The sequence below is a fragment of the Sylvia atricapilla genome, chromosome 1 (genome assembly GCF_009819655.1).
Source record: "Sylvia atricapilla isolate bSylAtr1 chromosome 1, bSylAtr1.pri, whole genome shotgun sequence".
In the NCBI taxonomy this organism is placed as follows: Eukaryota; Metazoa; Chordata; class Aves; order Passeriformes; family Sylviidae; genus Sylvia; species Sylvia atricapilla.
In genome coordinates, this window is record NC_089140.1 from 54,755,639 (window position 1) to 54,775,910 (window position 20,272).

The following is a 20,272-nucleotide window of genomic DNA, read 5'->3' on the forward strand; positions in this document are numbered from 1 at the left end:
GACTGGTGAGTTTTTAACTGTGGCAGCCTTAGGAAGGATGAAACAAACTCAGACAAGTCTTCTCTGACAATACGAGAGATTAAACTAGCCTGTGTTCTGTTCTCTTTGGACCATGATAGGAGAATTACCGTATTCATTTCAGTTTATGTCCTGTTGGTAGCATGCACGCCGCTACTGAAAGGATGTGTGTGCTGTGCATGTGTTTCTGTAAAACTAAAGTTTTGTTATGTCACCTTCCATCGGGTTTACGTTATGGGTCTAAACATGTAGTGGATTTCGTTTGATATTTGTAAAACCAGGCAAAGGTTTTACCCATCATACTGGAAAGCCCGCTTAAGAATTTTTTGAGAAGTGAGGTTGGATCTGTTAAGTGAGAGATCATAATGGTGAGAGATTACTTCACATTTCTATGGTTTCCTCATCTGTGTTCCCTTACTGCCTTCTTTAGGCTACTTACGCAAGTCTTTGTCAGTGGGCTGAAGTGTACTGCTGATTTTCCCCTAGAATCTGAGATTGTTAGTGACTGCTATTCCTACATGATTTTGGATTCTGGTTGTCTACAAATCCCTTTCTAGGGATTTCCTTTCCACAGTTACAAGGCTACTAAAAAGTGGAAGTGGAGGATAATCCTCTTAGTTCATGCATTTAGAGGGAAGGCAAAGGAACCTAACAAAACCCCAGGGCAGTCATAACTACAGTTTACTGTTCCAGTTTGCCTAAGCAAATAGGAAAACCCAGGGAAAAAGGTTTTCATAGTAAGTGACAACCAAAGTGAGTTTGTAGGTAAGGATTAATTCTGACCACCTTCAGCTAAGTCCTTGTCAGGGAGCAAATACAATTTCTGCATTGCTTTCCTAAGCCGAGGCTCCCTGTGATTTTTTTTTAATGTTATTTTCTGCAGTAAAACATAAAGGCCATGAAGCATTTACCTGCATTTGTATGCCATTTGTGAAATTTAGTATCTGGGGTTGCGGTGCCTTGTGAATACAATAGGGATACCAGGTTAGATGTCCTAAATAAAAATAGATTCATATTTTCTTAGTTCACCTGGATTGATTATTGGAATCAACTTCTGGCATGCCTTAATTTTGTGTGTCAGTATTTTGTAGGGATGCCTTTACACATAACTTGCAGCTCAGGTAAGTGGCTCAAGTGGATGTGAGAACCAGCTGCTGTCTCAGTAAGCTGCTGTCTCCTGCACATGTGTTGGTCTGAGAGCATGGTGTTAGATAGTGAGCTCATCCTGAAACTAAGTTTCTGTTCCTAGACAGCCAAAACAATTGGAACTATGAGAGGCAGGTGGCATAGGTGGTGTAGCTGCCCTAGAAAGTCTCATGTATACCAGCAAAAATGTCCCATGCTGTAATTCCTTTTTTTGGGAGGGCTTTTTCTTTTACACACTATGTGAAGTATGTTAAAAATGGGCCAGGAGACCTGCACCTTGAAAAGGTCTTTATTGAATTCAGCTCTTTCAAGGGGAACTCAAGGGGTTGCCGCTGAGGAGAAGGTGCCAGATGAGTCTGCCGCTCATGTTGCAGAGTGGGGATTCCTGCCTCATGAGAGTCCCCAGGGACTCACCTGGCTCGGGTGGTCTAGGGGTGTTACCTTTGCGCAGTGTTTTCGTGGTCATGGTGAGAAGGCAGAGTCTGTCCACAGGTAGCAGGATGTCCTGTTTATGCCGTAGTGTCTAGTGTCCTTCTTCGGTCTGGATTTTGTGTTGGGCCGTGGTTTTAGGAGCGTTTTGACAGCAGTTGCACTTCGGCTTGGAGCTGCGCATCATGGGAGTCCTTGGATTTCCCTATTAGGCAGTGTCAGCGGTTTGATGAGCAGGCGGGGAGCAGTGGAGGCCTAGCCCAACAGAAGGTAAAAGGAATCTGCGGAGTGTACAACTTGGAATAAGGTTTGAGGGTACAAATCCTGGCACAGACAGTTTGAACTAACAACATCACTCTTCTAACATACAACAAACGGTGCATAACGGGCACAAATAGTTTGAAATAACAACATAACCTTTCTAACATACAACAAACAGACAAACAGTGCACAACTGGGAATCTTTCAAATTCTATTCATTTCAAATTATATCAAAATATCATAACAGTAGTGCTATTAATTTTGATTTATTAAGGAGTTGAGTAGGCAGCTCTTGGTATTCAGGAGAGAAAATAACTTTTTTTATTAGGAGTCTGATGGTATTTTGCAATGGACTTTGGGTTGTTCTAGCTCATCCAATCAGCTGGCAATATTGCACCACAATGTTTTATTCCTGTTCTCTCTTGCTTATTGTTAAATAGAGTTTAAGATGCACAAAGATTGTATGTAAGAAAATTGTAATTACCTAAAAAGTTACAGCAGCTTATGATTGGAGACTTGAAGACTAACAGACAAACAGTTGTGCTTGCAAAGTTGAACCTAAATTTCAGAGGATGCCAGGATTTTACTCCTTTGATTCCTCTGTACATCTTACTTGCAATTTCCGAACTCATGTCACAAGAATAGACTACACTGATAACCCTTCTATTGGGATGTGTATTTTAGAGGTAAACCTATCTGTACTGAGAGAAATGGAGGAAAGTGATGTCAGTAAGAGTGGTAAACACCTTGCACAAAGTTTCCAGTGGCAGGTAGAATTGCTGGTTTGCTTCTCTCCCATCTGCTGTGATGGTCCTTATGGGCATCAGTGTGAGCCTCCACTAATGAAAAGGAAGCCTTTGCTTTTGGTGTACAGGTCACAATTGGTGCATTATATAAACACAGAAAATAGATAAATATGGGAAACAAAAAATTAAACTGGTTGTCAGTGCATTAAATTTTCTTCCTTTTTCATTTTTCTCTAAGCTGTTCATAAGGTGTAAATTTGTTTTGTCTTGTCTTGTCTGGTGGAATTCTATACTTATTAATCTTACTCTTCAAAGAGTCCCTTTGTAAGATTTGAAATGCAGCCTTCTCTCGTGCTCATTCTTTGGTTGTATCATATTTTATTGTTAAAATGCTTACATTCTCTGCCGGTCTTTTAGTTGTAATTCTTTATTGCTGTTGATAAAGATAAATGCGTTAAGTAAATCTTCATTTTGCTGACTTCTTTGAGGAGGCATTGCATCAGCAGATTTTCTCAGTGGATAGACAAGAGATGAGCAGGAGTTGACTTACAAAATTTTTTTGTAGGGTAGAAAGAATCGTCTTGCCAGAGAGAGATGTTTTAAAGGTATAGTTGTTTCAAAGGCAGGAGAAAGCCATGTCTTGCATTAACATTAGATGTGAAGGAGAAAGTCACTGAATGCTGGATTTTTGTGGAAATTATTTGAAATTATTTAAGCCTATTAATGTCTGAATAGTTGAATAGCAAAGCTGGCTTGTGCATAACTTGAGAATGCTGTTCTGCCGTGGAAGTTAAGATATGGGCAGTTTCTTTGCAAAATTTGCTACTGCTTCTGGAAGAGGGGAAGATATCACAGGGACAGATTCTCAGACGATCCAATCACTCTCTCTTTTAGGGTAACTGACAACAGTCTCCCTGCTGCTCCTTGAGTGTCACTGTGGCACTCGAATACAAGTGCAGGCACAAACTAAGTATGAATGACATGGATGGAAACTGAACTTCGAGTTGCTTCTGCTTTGTCTTTTATTTCTTAACAGGGGCTAAAAAGTACTTCTTAAAGGGAAATACTGCTCAATTATGTATATACTTATACCCCTTTTGTTTTTTGTGTCATTTTCAGGAAACCAGGTCTAATGAGGAATCAACAGATGAATCTGAGGTAACCCTTCTCAAAATGTTTCACACTTGAATCTGTGTCAGAGCTATTTTTTTGTCAATATGGAGTGAAAAATACTATTTCACTGGTTGTTTTTAGATGTTTGGCTAGAGTTATGTAGCAAGGATTGTTAATCTGGGTTTAAATTATTAAAAAGAAGCTGTGAATTGCTATTAGAAGCTTCTTTATATTAACCCCCCCCACAATAATAAAATTAATTATGTCGAGAGATAAATTCAAGTGCATGTGCTTGTGTTTTAATAAAATGAAAAATTTCAAGTGCAATTATATATGCAGTAATACAACATTCAGGTAATTACTCATTATTTTAATAGCTTCACAGTCTAGACTTAATCGTGTCTTGTAGATTCTCTATTCTTGAGATGATATTTTGTCAAAAGTTGCCTCATTTTCAGGAGAGGTCTGCCTACACTGCTGTAGGTGATGGGAAAAGGGGGCCGGGGGTCAGGAGAGGAAGGAAGCTACATAGTGCAGGAGTTTGTCTCTGAACAGTAATGTACTAACTCCAAACCTGCCATCAGTGAAGGAACCATAAAAGATGTGAGAGTTAATTGCCATCAGGGTGGTCTGGAGTGGCTACAGGAAGGAAGAAAAAAAGGTGGCTGAGCAGCTTAAGTTGTGGCCCACCAGCAAGAAGAGATGACACAGAGAAGACTATTACTTTGAGTGTTTTCACTCATTATATGTCTAAGTCAGAGTGGCTCCAAGACTTACAAAACTTTAATGGACTTGCTATAAGGAAGATTTTGTTTTTTACTAAGGGACAAATCTCCACGCTTGAGATCTGGTTTAAGCACTAAGCAGACAGAAATCCTGATTTCTATGACAGTGGATAGTGAAGAGACTGCCATGGTGGATTCTGAAAAAAAAAAAAAAAAAACAACAACAACGTTTTGCAGTGGAAGGTGGCTTTGTTTCTTGTGAGATTTTATTTTTTTCTGCCATTAAGTGGTTGTCTTCAGTGGTACTGAACAACAATACTAGCGAGGGGCAGGAGTTTTTTGGTCCTTTAACATTGCTCTGTGGAACAGCTGCCCAGGCCAGACTTTTTTTTACCCAGCGTGAAATGCTTTCGTTCTGAATAGTGCTTTGTGATGTGGAGAAAAACAATCGTTGGGCAACAACTCAGTACTTGATAGAATAGTAATCTCTCAGGGCTTGACATTCACAGGATAGTGAACACAGGTATACTTACCTACTGAGGTGATTATTTTTTTTTTTTTTCCTAGAAGCCTGTTGCAATGAAAAATGGCACTTTTAATGGCCTTTCAAGATTTCAGCTGTAGCAAATCAGTATTTACAGCAGAATTAATCATAAATGGGTTGCCAGGTTGGTGAGGGTTTACTGTTTTTTTACCTTAAGGAAAAGCTGGCATCATGCATCTTTCACAAAATTGAGTCCTAAAATTTCAGCTAGACCTGTGTTAAAGTTGATGTGTATTTTTAATGTTAATTTCACATGCAGAAAGGAAGTGAAAAGGAGATTTATGTATTGAGAATGTAGATATTGGATCTATAGGACAATTGTCATTCTGATGTCTGTGACAATGCTTTTCACTGGTTGTCTTTTAGTATTAAGTCCAGTCTTTAGTATCTTGATCATCAGTAAATAGTTAGTGGAATGAAATTGATGAGATTATTTCTAATGATTGTTCAGATAAAACCAAAATGTAAAAGCACAAAATGTAAATGTTCTCAGTGGTTGCTAATATTTGAAGGCTGGTCAGAGCTAAAATCAAACTGATGGCTTCATTCTTAGCTCTTATGATCATAAAATTGTAATTATTGCTTTTGAATGGCCTATAGTTTGAATAATTAGGGTTATATTTTATGGTGATAGTTCTAGAGAGATTCTAATTCTTGCAGCCTGTGTTTAGTTTTAGCCATTAAAAATACAGATTTATGGCATGGACTTCACAGACATCTTACCATAGTACTGAATTTTTTTACATATACAATTACTCTTGCAATTAATTAAATTTAAATTCTTCCTATAAAATTGAAAATTGTTGCTAATGATTCTAGAGGGCACATGACACATATCCAACTTAGATTATAGATGTGTTTTCTGTTAGGGAGGAATGCAATATTAAAATTTCTGATTTTGAGTAAATTATGCACCTGTCTGAACTGGATGTGTAAACAAACTATGGAATTATTTTTACTTATGTTTTTATACTTCTGTGCCATTATCTTAGCAAAGAATCAAATATACATTAATTCTGTTTCATGCAGCAACACTCTTACTATCATTCCTTTAGCATCTTCAAGTAAATAAGATTCTAGTGCTATTTTGCTACCTACTTGGTTTGTTTTGAATGACAGGCTCTTTAACAATTGCCAGGATGCTTATTTGCACAGACTTGGTGGTAGAACTTAATAGTAGCCTTCAAATGTGGGAGTCTGCAAAAATTGACTGTCTTGAATGTGCATCATCTAAAAGCTCATGAGTGTAAGTTTGGTTCCAGTGATGACTTCACAGGAAATTGAGTTCCTAAGGCTGCCCTCGTGTAAAAATACTTCCCAGCTATTTAAGTCAGAATGTGTAAAATGCAAAGACATCAATTAGCTGAGATGGTTCAGATGTAAGCGGACCTTCTTTAAATATAGAGATAGCTGTAGTTACTTGTAAAATTTGTAGAACTTTTAGCACTTGCAGAAATGTAATTGATCTTTCCTGCTAACTACAGTACAGCTGACACTTTTCTGTCATGTTCTTATATATGATTTGGGGTACTGTAAGCTTTTTCTTTTCCCATAGTCAGACTGCTATATATTATGCCATGGTATGATGAGAAAGCTGTATATCTATATTGTCCTCTAATTCTTAGGGGAAAACCTCTTTGTTTTGTGGACTAATTTTACTTCAGTGTTGGAGCACAAGTATTATCTTTTTGTAAGTTTGGCTTTAACATTTGGTTTTGGTGTTTTGTAGTGGGTTTTTGTTTTGGAGAGGGTTTAATTATTTTTTTTTTCTGAAGTATATTTGCATTACTTATCCCAGCCTTGTCTAATTGTCAAATTTGCAGCCAGATTTGAGGCTGTATCTGAGCGGGTTTGTTTGGCTGAAAAGTCCTACTAAAATGTGGTTTCATTGGCTTATTTAATTTTATTTTATAGCACCTGAAGCTAAATGTTTGGGCTGTCACGTTTGTTGAGATCTAAAAAGTAGATAGCAGTGTTATCTGAGTTTTGGCTATTTGGAAACTATGGAGGAAAAAAATCTCCATAAATTATGTACACCCTGAATCTGAATTTATTTTTAAATTATTCTTCTTCCTCACAATGTGTCTGTTAGTGTAAAATCTTACTTTTCTCAGTTGAGCTGTTTTCTGTCAGACAGATATGTTTTGCCAGCTAATTAGCAAAGAATAAAAGACTTTAAATTTTCTCCTTGATTCTAATTTACTACAGGGGTTAAGAGTAGATTGTGCTGATCCAGCATGTGACGTTTTTACAGGAAGCACCCTTTCAAGAACAAATGTACCTGGAATTGAAAATGGATGCTATGTCCCAAGAAAAGATCATTGATTTTGTAAAGCATGTGACTGTTTATTTTGGGTTTTTTTTTTTTTTTGATGCTCCACTACAGCAGAAATTTTTTGGTTCACAGTTGTTTACTTGTTAGATCACAAAAAAAAAGCATGTGGGTGCAGATGTTCATATTCTGCAAAGAGGTATTAGAATAGTAACTTTTTAAAAATGGCGCATTGATATCTGTAATCCTGCTTTTTTGTTAGAAACGTGAATATGTTAGTCATCAGTATTTCATATCTTTTCATTCTAGCACATCTGTTTTTATATGTCCTCTTAACTTTTTTTTACTGTTTTGATTACTGTTACCCTGTGAAAGGGACATATTTGTTCATTTAGTTTCTTGTTTAGTTATTTAAACACTATATAATAAATTCTGTGAGAGTTTGTAGAGAGAAAGGTATTGTAGAAATTCCTGATCAACTCAGTGCTCAAACTGTTTCTGGTGGTTTAAAAATATCCCTCTCTAATACACTTTTATCACTGAAATTAATAGTGGTTTTGTTCTTTAGGGTTTTGAAAACTGATCAGAGCAGGAACACATTTTTTAGGAAAAAATGTAAGCCTTAAAAAGAGGCAACTAAAAATATTTTGATATTTTCTTTCTCTTTTCAGTGCACTCCAAGTTTTAGTCTTGTAGGTTGGGTCTGGATTAGGTCAAAGCAATTAAATAATTTTAAGTAAATAAAGTGCCTGGTGAAAAAGGCATACTGTGTCATGCTGTGTTTCCATCAAAATGTTATCTTAATGTGTGGTGTGGAGCACTGGGCTGGAAGAGGTAAGCTGTTCTGTGGATAGTAGCATTTGAAGGGGCATCACCGTTGCAAGAAAAATGGATGGTTGAAAAGTAGATGTGGCTATTGTACCTTAGTCCGAGTTGCCTTTTTTTGTCTCCTGTCTGACCTTTTCCAAAGTACTTCTTTTAATCTTGCCACTTTCCCTTACTATTGAAGAATTCTGAACTAGATTATTTTTAAAAATGTAAAATGGAAGAAAAATGCACAAGAAGTATATTCTGTTTCACATGTCTAGGAAGTCTGAGGAGAGATTGCTTCCCTCTGCATGGCTTTAATTGAAATTGGCCTTTTGAGGAGAATGGAAGGAAAAGTTATATAAATTCTGAGTATGAAATTCTCTTTATTGATGAGGAAATGTATGATACAAATAATTTATCAATTTGAGTCAGTAGCATGAGCATAGTAAATTATTTATTGGTGTTTAAATGGAATCTTTTCATACATTAATTTGAAAAACAAGTTTGCAGTGACTAGTTACTAACATTGTAATACTTATTAGAGGATTGACTTGCAGGAAAAAATGGATTATTGCAATATTCTTTCCAGATGTTCTGGTTTTGAGTGAAAATTAAATACTTAATTTAATGAGCTATTATTATTCACCAGATGTGCCTGGTCTATCTGTGTGTTGTGGAATATAAAGTAAAAACGTTGCTGTGCTTCCTACATAAATTAAATGCAGTTGCAAAGCTACTGTGTTAGCAGAGTATGCAGATTTGGATTTTCCAAAACACGAAATATATTTCTCCGTGTGGAATAACACTCTTGGCTGCAAAAAGAAAGTAATGGTGAAATTCAGGTCTTCCCCAGTGGTGGGCAGGTGAGTTTCAAAAACTTATATTCCCAAAATTGCACTGTCAGCTTTTCATATGCAGTAGATCACAAGGTGGCAACTGGGTTGCTTGAATAGTGTTCACAGGGGAAACAAATGTTTGCCCAAGTTCCTTACTCAGCAAAAGACAATAAGTAGAAATGTGTAGCTTCCTTGAGATTTGAACTGAGTTTGGATTTTTCTGTGCTGGAATTGGATTTGGACATGGAAGATAAAACAGCCTAGCCTGTGCTGCTTCTGTATGGTGCACTTGGTGTGGATGGACTTATCCTATGTTTTTGAACACTGAAGTGGATTTGGAAGTTTCAGGTGTTCTTTGTTATGCACAAAATTATCAGTAAAATAAATTGAGGTAGTTGAAATGAAACTAAATTCTATTATATGGACTTTTTGCTACTTTTTTTTTTAAACATGCCATTTATCAGGATTGGTCATGTGCAGTATGTCCTCTTTGTTACACTGTAAAACCTGGCTGTTGCCCAGCTCCTTCAAATCTGTAGGAGTAAATCTTCGACTGGTGGTGTGCAAATATGGTCTAATATTCTGTATGTCACAACGGTTTTGCAAAGAAATAAAATGCTCTCTTGTTTTGTCTTTCATCTGTGTGTCATTTCATACTGTAAATACAGCCTGTTTTGAGACATATTCACAGGCAGCCATATCATCTTAATTCCCTGCTCTTGGTGTATATCTGCATTTTCCCAGGGTATTAAATAAATCCCTGTGGAAATGCATGGGAAGAACAGAAAGCTACTGTGTGAAATTTTACCATCCTAATCTATATTTACCAATTTTACAGTTAGGTACTGGAAAAGTGTTGGTGATGTGCCTTATGAACAGTTGTAAAGGAATGAGGTCAGAGGTTATTTATGTTTTTTATTGAACTAACGTTACTGTATTTTTTACCATAGAATTAGGAGAAAATATTTTTAGCAGTGTAAGTCACAAACATGCTGTCATAGTTTAGAAATTTCAGTCTTTGTGCCTTTTGTTTTCTTATGTACCAACAGCTGAAGAACTGAAATTAATTCTTGTGCAAGTTGGAAACTTTAGTGAGTTTCTAGCTTTTATTCACTATTGCTCTGCCTGGTTTTGAACTAGTGACTTAAAGATGAAATGCTCTCTCCTATTCTCATCTTAAAACAGGGGTTTTTTTCTGCTTTGTTAAAATTTTCTTGTAGGAACAACTTTTCGATAGGAAACTAATTGAAGAAAAGAGGTTTACGTTCTCTCAGTGAACTTCCAGAGCATCTGGTAAAGTGCTCAGGGTTTAATTTCAACACAGTAAATAAAACAACAACTTGCAGTAAAATTGTATTCTGGTTTTGGTACTATCAAGCAGCCTGGTTAAAGGCCTTAGTCTGAGTTTTTTCTTGGCATTCCCTTAGAGATTTGATTGCATTGAGAGAAATTGAGTTAGGATACTAATTCTGAAAATAGCATAGGTAGTCCCTTTATCACTGAGGTAGGAGCAGAAGTCTAGAAATCATATCCTAGGGATAGAGAAATGGTAATGATGAAGCTGCATTTCGTAATAGTTACACATCCTGTTACAGTAATTCTCCTTGTTTGCTCTGTGGCAGTTGATTCTTCAGCTGAAATGCATATACCATCCAAAATACTGTGTGGATGGACTGCTTTCTTCTGCTTGCTTCTGTTTTTTTTTTCTTTTGAAGGAAGGCCAGGTAAGACCTAGAAATGGCCATCAGGGAAGTTGTGTTTGCATCACTTTAGAACACAAAAGTGTTTTTAAAAGACAAATATGGGGACATCTACTTGAGGAGCTTTAGTAAATGAGTTTGACATGCATGATGGGTTGATGCTGGCCAAATGCCAGTACACCTACAAAATCATTTATTCATTTTTGTCAGCTATAGTTAAGCAGAGGAGGGGAAAACTCATGGGGTGAGATAAGGATTAGGAGAATATACTTCAAGGGCAAAACAGGCTCAAAACTTTAAAGTGTATAAAGGAAAAGAAATTTATTAACAGAATTAAAAGAGGATAATAAGAACTAAAATAAACTTTTAGGATACCTTTCCCCCCACGCACTTTATGAATTACAGGGATCCTCGTGAATTACAGAGAAACTGTTGTATTTTAGTCCTCACCACAGCCTGCAGAAGAATCTCAGCTCTGACTCTCAAAGCACTTCCTCCTCCCCCTCCCTGTTTTGCACTGAACATTAGTGGTGCCATATTGTTCTCCTCACGTGTCTTCACTTTTTCCTTTTCTCTGACTCAGGAGAGAATTAGTATCCATAGGTTCGTTTGTTCTCAAGTTCTATCAATTGAAATAGTTTTCATAGAGCTCTGTAGTGCTGAAAAGTTAATCTTATCCGGGATCTGCAATCAGGGAATTGTTCACCATGCCTCTCTCTCAGTTGGTTACGTGGTCTCCACTGGCACTGCGCAAGCCATGCTGGCTGCTGGCTCCACTTCACACCTTTTCTTCATGCAGGACATCAAAAAAGAAACACTGGTGCCACCACTTTTGTCTTTATATCTGCAGCATAGCTGGTTAAAAGCAGCTAAGTAAATAAACTCCATTACAAGCCATGCTGAGAGAGCTGCAGCCACACTGGGGTCCAGCGGTCCCCTCGGGGAAAGGGGCCCCAGCCTGGCCCCCTGCTCCTCTGTAGAGAGCAGGGAGCAAGAGAGCTTCCTGCAGTTTTTTCATTATTAAATATATTATCATAGACGCATTTCAGGCTTTTCTAATTGGCTTAGCAGTGTGCCAGTTTTCCAAGCTACCCAGAGATGGGTTTTGCCGGGCACAGAGGAAACCTCTAGCAGCTTCACACTGTGAATCACTTCCATAGCTGACATTTTCCATCTTCACCAAAAATCAATTATTGCAAAGCCAGCAAAAGGAGGTATCTTTTTAAGGACCTAATTAGATTCTAAATTATACTTTGTGTGTTTTCTGATGGTAGAGAGTAACCATCTAGAGGTTTTGCAACAATGAAAAAAATTGAAGTATTTCTTGTGGATTTCCAGCTATTTTTCAGACATAGTGAATATTTAAATTATTTCTAAATTTTAACATGAGTTCCAGTTGGTGTGAGAAGAAGCAGGACTTGGGCTAGGGCTTTTTCCTGACTTCCGTGTCAGAATGGCAGGCAATAAGTTATCTTGTCTGCAGTTTCTTTCAAAAGTGGTAGCATCAGAGGCAAACACCAAAGAAGCCTGTCATTGCAATGTAAGAACTTTGAGTAAATAGCTGCCTCGTTTACAGTGCTACTGTTATGTCCTCATTGCCCATCTCAGTAATTTGCATCTTTTGACTTCTAAAACTTTACAAAGACAAACCTTTCTCCTACCCCCATTCTGACCAGAATTGGTCATGATCTTCAAATAAAATTTTACCAGTGATGCTTAGGAAGAATAAGACTGCTGGTGTGCACACGTAATGCAATTGATAGTGGGTCAGATTACTTGAAGTTGAACATATTTGCTCTTAGGTGTTGCTGATTTTGGAGACAGGAATGCAACAAGAACATGTCAAGTTCATGCAACAACAGCCAAAGTTTATTGCTGGGAGTCCCCTTTTGTAGGGTCTTCAAATTTCCCATGCTTACATACATGATTGGCTGAGGTCATAGCAGCGCCTAGTTCACTGGCTGATGATATGGGTGCATTCATGATTCAATGCGATTAGCTGGGGTCCCCTGTTTGAATTTGAATCCACCCTATCATTATCATACTCAGGGATTTGTTTACCACTAATCTCTAATGAGCTAGGCTGGTCAAGTTAGTGTCTGTTGTGGCTAATTTTATCTGTGCAGCTACAGACCTGCTGAAGCTGTCACACTTAGGGTAGGAGGAAATGGACAAATGTCCAGAAATATTCCTTCTTATATCAAATAGATAATACACCAATTTACTGTGTAGGATTCAACACTTCTACCCCTCATCTTTAAAGTACAAGTGATATTCTGATGTCTGCAGTCATAAGGCAATAGTAGAATTTATAAAGACAAACTGTTTTGTGACTGTGAAATAGGAATATTACAAGGAAGAGAGGGAGAAGGCAAATTTACTTCATCATAGGTATAATCCAGTTGTTATTGTACTTAAAGTAGTGAGCAGGGCAAGCCATTTCGTAGGTAAAGATTAGGAGTTTTTCTTCATATTCTCAAAAATCAAAATAACCTATTCATTGGTTTTACCAAATAGTACAAAGACTCTGACGTTATCTGTGGTGGAAGTCAAAGGGATCTCCCAACTGTGTTGTCACATGATGGTGTTAGTTCCTTAAATACATCAACTGATTTTAGCAATTTGTTACTGCTTGCTGCTTAATGTTTTCTTCTTTTATTAACCCTACTGTATGTTTGAAATCATCTGTTGATGTGATATTTTCACTTGCAGTAGGTTTTTTTGCTAGATACTTTTATTCATTTGCCATATTCCCTTGTATTGCAAATGAGCAGTATGTTCATTTGCATATGTCAATCCTGAATTAGTAAATAAAATTCCTTTTTCCTTCCGCATGTTATAAGAACATTTGAACTTTAAGCTATGGAAGGAGATAATGGAAATACAGAATGGTAGTTGCCTGCATTGCCAAATCCATTTACTCGGTGGTTGGTCTTGATCCATGTCCTCTGAATGTCTCTGAGCTGCTGGGATAGGAGCTGTGGTCTGCCTTTTCCAAGAACCGCCTATAGTATATTTGGTGAGCTGTTCATGCTGAATTCTGGTGTCCTGTGAACAGCTGTTTCATGTTAGGCTTTAAGCAGTCATTAAAAACTCTGTATAGGAAAGCTATGCCATGAGGATTGCCTGGTTGGAAGTGAGCTTCCAAATGAGGACATGGTAGTTTTGAAGAGGAAGAAGATGGGATTCCTGGCAAGCACACTGAAAAGTGTTGAAACTGGACTTGTAGTCTAGACTGAGAGGGCTGGATAAAGTTTTTGAGGGAAGTTAGGGTATCAGAACAGATCCATCTGAGAGTTACAAGGGGATGGAGCCAGGAGATTTGTAAGGGGGAGTGGGGCATGGGGAAGACTTGTGAGCCTTCAAGACACTGCAGTCCTAAAAGTGGAGATTAAGTGTGGATAATTGGATAACTGGTACTTTGAAGGCAGGGGTTAAATCCTTTAGCCTTCATATTTTGATGGGGCAGAGTCACTTTTCCATTTGTGTCCCAAAACTGGGAGTAACCCTTGCAGACCTAGTCCTGCAGAGCTGTAGTAGAGAGTTGCTCTGCCTGCATCTTGCTCCACTGGCCAAATCAGCAAAGTTGAAGAATTTGCTCATTGTCCTAGCTGAGCAAGGGTGTCTAAACTGAAGTATTATTTCAAGGGTGAAGAAACTGTATGGTTTGTCAAGCTTAATTACTGCCATTGTACAGATACAAGAAAAGTATGGTAAGTCAAAGTGTTTTGGTATACAGATATTAGAAAATGCTTTGATGTGAAATATGTTAAAGAAGGAAGTGAGAAATTATTCATATGGATATTTGTGGGATGATACCGAGAATATAGAGGCTTCTGTCTGATCATCTGGATTACCAGATTGAGCCACATTTAGCCTAAATATAACATGGGTAGAGAAAACTAGAGAAGACTGATTAGTGAACCTGCTTGTCTGAGAGACTTGGTGTTAGATATTTTCCCTGTAGATTTTGGGGAATGGGGTTCAGCAAGTGTAAAATCAGGTTCGTTTGTAAATTAGTATCTCTTTACCTTGAATGAATAGTTGGGTCCTAACAAAGATCTGAGAGCTGAACTGGAAAGGATAAAGGCTGAAAATAGTCATAATTTCTTTATTGGGCCAAAGGAGACATTATGACCCATTTGGTACCATGTTGCCAGGTATAGAAATGCTGTGAAGGTTTAAATAAAAAGTTTTATCTGTGTCTTTTGTTGGGTGATACTTGTCTTGTCATGGAAATCTTGTGGCAGTTAACCTTAAGTTTGTAAGGTGCTTGTTAGGCTCCCTTGTCCAAAGTAAGATTTGCACATCTGTCCTGGGTGCAATCCTGCCCTTCCAAGCAAGTCTGGTGATAAAAAGGGTTTGCAGACAGCTGAGAGGTCAGATGGTGGTGTAAAACCCCACTAATGATGTGCCTTTCATAGCAGTCTGGCTAGAAGCCATCCATTCCACTTCTCAACTGCACACCAGCCACTCGGCTAAGTACTCTTTGCTCCCATGTCAAAAAGAGTAAAAGATAATTTTCAGCCAGCCTCATAGGCCCTCAAAACTAAAGTTGAGACAATGTCATTAAGACATTATTTTCATTAAGAAATTAAGAGTTGGAGATGGTTATACCTTGGATCAAGTCAAGATGTCAAAACCAAGAAAGATAATAAATGATGTTGGCAACTGAGTTCTGCTGGTTATTTTGCTACACTTTGTGCTTCTGCACATATACAAGAGTAATAAGTAGCTATCCCTGGAGAGTTCATTTTGGGGCTTGAGGTCTTTTTATGTTGGTTTCCTTTTATGTTTGTCATTGAATTTCTATAAGAAGTGAAGCTGCCCCCAGCAGAGCACTAAGGATGCATTTATTCATTTTTGCATAACTTAAAATGTTCTGTGAACTTTTGTTTTAATTCAAAAATAATTTGAGTTGGTTTCTTTAATTCTAATGGAGATGTTCATATAGTGTGTAAACTAATAATTCTGGAGCTCTAACTAGTTGGTTTAATTTTTTCTTTTGTGTGATAGGGATGACTATTTAAATAAATAAAATTGCTGATTTCATACTAGGGTTTCTAAAGGTCTGACCTATATTAAATGTCAAGAAAAGTTACTCTCACAAATTGCCAAGTGGTCTCTTCTCACTTTTTTGCAGTAATTTTTGGGTTGCACTTTTTGCAGCAGAATGGGATCTTTTTCTGGTTTTTGGGTTTTTTTAAATGAGATTTTATAATGTGTCCTAAACATTAAGTATTCAGACACAGAGACAGAGCACTTTGAATGTAAGTACCCAGTAAGCTAAGGGGAGTTGTGATTTAGGAATGGTGCTCCTCACTTTATTGCTCCCACTGAGACTCTACAAACCACAAACTGCTTGTGGTTTGTAGACTGCTCCTGGTCCTCTTCCCTTGCAGTGGGCTGGAGAGGAGAGTAGGAGGCCCAAAAGGTGATGGGTTGAGATAAGAACAATTTACTGGAAACAGCAATGAGATAAGAAAATGAACAGTAACAGTGACAATGCTAATAACTAAAGTGTACAAAAGAGAATGGTTCACATGCAAAAATACTCACCCATACTCACCCCCTACTCTGGTTTGGAGCCAGTATTACCCAACCCATCCTCAACCAGAAGGAACCCCTTCTCCTCAGAAGGGTCTCCTTCCCTCCCCACACCTGGCAATGACATGAGCTGGTGTAGAATAGGATAGTCTCTGTGTCCTAGCTATGCCTCCCCTGGCTACTGCAAAAACTAACCCTGTCCTGGCCAGGAGGAAATGAGGTAATTCAACATTTTTCTTATAATCTCTGAAATCAATGTAAACTTGAAAGAAAGCATGTAAAAAAGAAAATTAACTGTAGGTTTTTGTTAATATTGTCTTTTTTTCTTTTTTCCGACATAGCCTTTTAAGAAGGCCTATGACACTAAGGCCTTGTTGTTGTAGACTGTGAGTGTGTCTTTTTTGAAATTGCTTCAGTGATGGACCTCAGCTATCTTTGTACTGGAGTTTAAATGCTTTGCAGGATCAAAAGTTGCAGGCATAAACAAGGCTGGAGTGGACACTTAGAGTAACTGGGATTCAAGCTGGGACTGGACAGATGATGTGCAGCAAAGGGGAAGGACATTTACCTTACAATGTATGCAATGTTTATTTCCATAAAGGCTTTGAAAAACTTTGAGGGTAAAGTGTGTTGGAAGGATGACACTTTGCTGTCAGTGCCTGTAACATAATTAGAGTATCTGTAATCAATAGAGCATGTAGTTCATGTGACAGACTGTCCTGTGGGCAGAGCCTCTGCTGCAGGAGTAAATGTGGGCTAATGGAATAATTCTGGGAACTGTCCACAGGTTCCTTCTGGAAATCTTCTTCACAAGGATTCATTTCGGATTTTTTTCTTTTTTCCTACTCATGGTTCCAGCACAGCAGTTCCTGTAAGCAAAGCTAGGAAAGATGGGGCAGAGTATCTAAAGAAGATTGTGAATCTGGGTTCAGAAGGGCTGGTGAGCAGCCCTTGTGGTGGCACTGGCATGTTAAGAGCTTGTTGCACATTTTCGGCTCTTGTTAGTTTTGTAAATCCATTTCAGAAGAAGGGTTGGTATTGAGTAGGTGCTGGGTGAATGCCTTTGTTTTCTGTTCAGGAGTATTCAGCAATGACAACTGGAAAAGCTCTTAAGTAGGAGTTTGTATTAGTGTTAGGGCTAATTAGATTATTTCATTCCATTGGAAATGTGCTTTCAATGGGAAATGTTTATGGATACCTGTTCTTTACAGCATATTTCAGCAATATGACTGCTAGCTTTGGCTTTAAAGGGCAAGTAGAAAATCAAATGGAGTATAAGTTTCAGGTTAGCATTCCTGTCGTTGAAAAATGGTCATTATTTATTTTACAACATCGCAAAGGTACCTTCCTCCTGACAGCTCTGTGGGTCTCCTTCCCTTTCAGAATTTAAGGCTGTCATGTGTGAAGTGCTTTACACATTTTATGCAGTAAATATTTCTTTTTCTCTTAAAACATTTGCCAAGAATCTCAAAATTCAGTATTGTTGTTTCAGATTATTTTAGGCATTAAATATTGAAGTAGCATTAAGCAGTGGTACAAAAAGCAGTGTTATAAAATTTATTTTCAAATCCTCTAGGAGTGTTTAATTAAAAGTGTCATACACTTAGTAAAAATCAATATAGCAAGTAAGTATAGTGATTGATTTTTTTTGTTATTTTTTCCCTTTGAAAAGGAAAGCTGTGAGTTCTCTTGTATGGAGTAAATGTCACTCTGTTTATATCTTAGCTTTGCTGCTAGTCAAGACTTGTACTATTCCTCTAGGTTGTCATAGAAACACAGCTAACTGACATCTCAACTCAGGCTGCTCATGGTTTAATTTGTGGGTTTTCAAGATTATTAAAATTTAACAAAAATTATTGATTTGCTTTTATTAACTGTGCCTTGTGTTTACTTTAGAAGTTCTAACTGCATAAAAGCTTTTCCTGATAGAAAAATACCTTTAAAAGTATTAAACCATGATACTCTAAATAAAAGATCATCAAGTGCATTTAATATATCAGAGTCTGAAGCAGTAGAGAAATCTTGCAAATCACCTTTTCATTTCATTTTGTTTACAGTAAAGTGCCCCAACCTCATTTCAATTCACCTTTTAGCTTGACTTTTATTTAACATAGAAGATACCTGTCAAGAAAGCGTGAAATAGGTACATCATCATGCCTAATATTTGGGAGTTTTCATTTTATTTACTTACTATGAAGCCTAGCAGAATGCTTCAGTGCACTGACTTTTGAAAGTATATATTTTTTGTATATGCATGTGCAGAAAAAATTACTTCGTTTTCACTCATAAATAAGACAGGCAAAACTTATTTACAGTAACTTTATCTAATGGTCCATGGATGAATGATTTTATGCAAACTACTCAAGAGACTAGAATTAACTTTTCATGTTGGTTGCACATTGGATGTCCAGGTCCCAGCAACATGTGGGATCTTATAAAAACTAGATGACTGGAGTTCAATTTTTACTTTTATGAATTTATCCAATGATTACCCATGCATTTCAAGTGTAATTTTTGTTAGCAATGTATAAAATGCAGTTATGTATTAATTGTTATAAAATGGACACATACTTCCTTACGCCCTCCTTCCATCATATGTGTGCTTTTTACTTTGACTATACCTCTTCCCTCTACCTTGTAGCCATTTATTAACGATCTGTAGGCATGAGAAATTTGACTGATTTATATACAGACCTGTAATTTGACATTGTCATTCTGTCTAGTAACAGCTTTGTTCAGTGTTAGATTTACTGAATAAAATTGTTTCTTGGTGGACATTTTGACACCTCACTTCATACTCCTACGTCATGCACTGCTGACATCCTTGTATTAATCTCATTTGAATTCTGTCATAAAACTCTCACATAACATTTTAAAACAGACTCAGTTTGCAGCATATATCTACAAGCATGGAGCTAAATATTGGTTGTTTCCATAGGTATATATGGCCTTTTTGTGTTTTGTATGAGGTTATGTTCATGTTAGCATATATGATGGTAACACACATAGTAAATGACCATACTATTTAACTTGGAAAAGACTGGCTTTAGTTCTGCAAAGGCAATTTAAACAAAATACATTTTATTAACCTGTTAATATGTCTCTCTTCCAAATTTATCTTTTGCTTCATTGACTACAGGAAAGTGTTGCACAAATACAGTTCTGCTGTAGGCTGACGCTGCATTTTTAGGAATTGGAAGGCAGTGGTTGGTGGGAAGTCAAGGCACTCCTTTAACCAGGGCACTGCCCTGGTATGTCCTGGTTGCTTAAGAATGAAAGATGTGTTTTATGTGGGAAATATACTCAATGTTGATATATTCATTACAGTCAATAGCAAGTGTAGCAGAATATTATTGCAGGTGTACTGTTTCCCAGTGAGGACCAAGGGATATATAAGGGTTTGTTTATGTCTGTGCATGTATAAGATTAACTGAGGCTTAACTGAAGCCTGTGGAATCCCTCTGGCATTGTACTTGTAACAGATAGATGTCTATGACCAAAGAGCTATTTTGCAACTAGGATTTTCTTTTCCTAAGAGATAAACATATTGGGTCCTCTTTGAGCAATAAATTTCCTGCTTGTTTTTGGTTGTTTTTTTTTTTTTTTAGCTTGGTTTTCTTTCTCTTCACTCTTTGCGCCATGATCTTTCCTTGCAATTAAGTAGTGATTGGGTGATAATACCTAACATGCTTGAAAAGAAAGAAAAGGACAGCTTCAGTATTTACCAAAAAAAGATCCTAACATACAGAACGTGATTCACAGGAATATACTGTGTCCAGATCCTTTTCCCAGAAAACATATTTATAGTAATTTTTTTTTACCATAAGCCAATTGGTGGATTTTATACAATTAACTTATTCCTAGTGGATTCTTCTTATTTTTGTTCACAGCATTTTGCCTTTATCCTTCCTACAGAGGTGCAGCATCTTGTAAAGGTTGTGAAGTTTCTTGTAACGTGCATGCTTCAGCTTTCAGTTCATTGTGGCTACAGTGGCACACTTTATTTTATCATCATTCATTATCATATCCATCCTTTTTGTATTTTACTTCTAAATTGCAAATTACTAACTTTATGTAACAAAGTACACATGGCACATTTTTTCCTGCTTTTTAGATATCAAGTAG

At 37.3% G+C, this 20,272-nt stretch overlaps 1 protein-coding gene across 4 annotated transcripts in view; it reads left to right on the plus strand.

The window, feature by feature from the left end:
• The window catches only part of VPS41 (VPS41 subunit of HOPS complex), a 109,583-nt gene that overhangs the window by 771 nt on the left and 88,540 nt on the right, over positions 1-20,272 (plus strand). For 3 of the 4 annotated variants that reach the window (XM_066322994.1, XM_066323002.1, XM_066323019.1), the window contains exon 2: positions 3,720-3,758. In XM_066322994.1, coding sequence (XP_066179091.1) covers positions 3,720-3,758 — 39 coding nt within the window. Of the gene's footprint in view, positions 1-3,719; positions 3,759-10,604; positions 10,625-20,272 lie in introns of those variants that run through there. The other variant, XM_066323010.1, reaches the window with a different exon arrangement.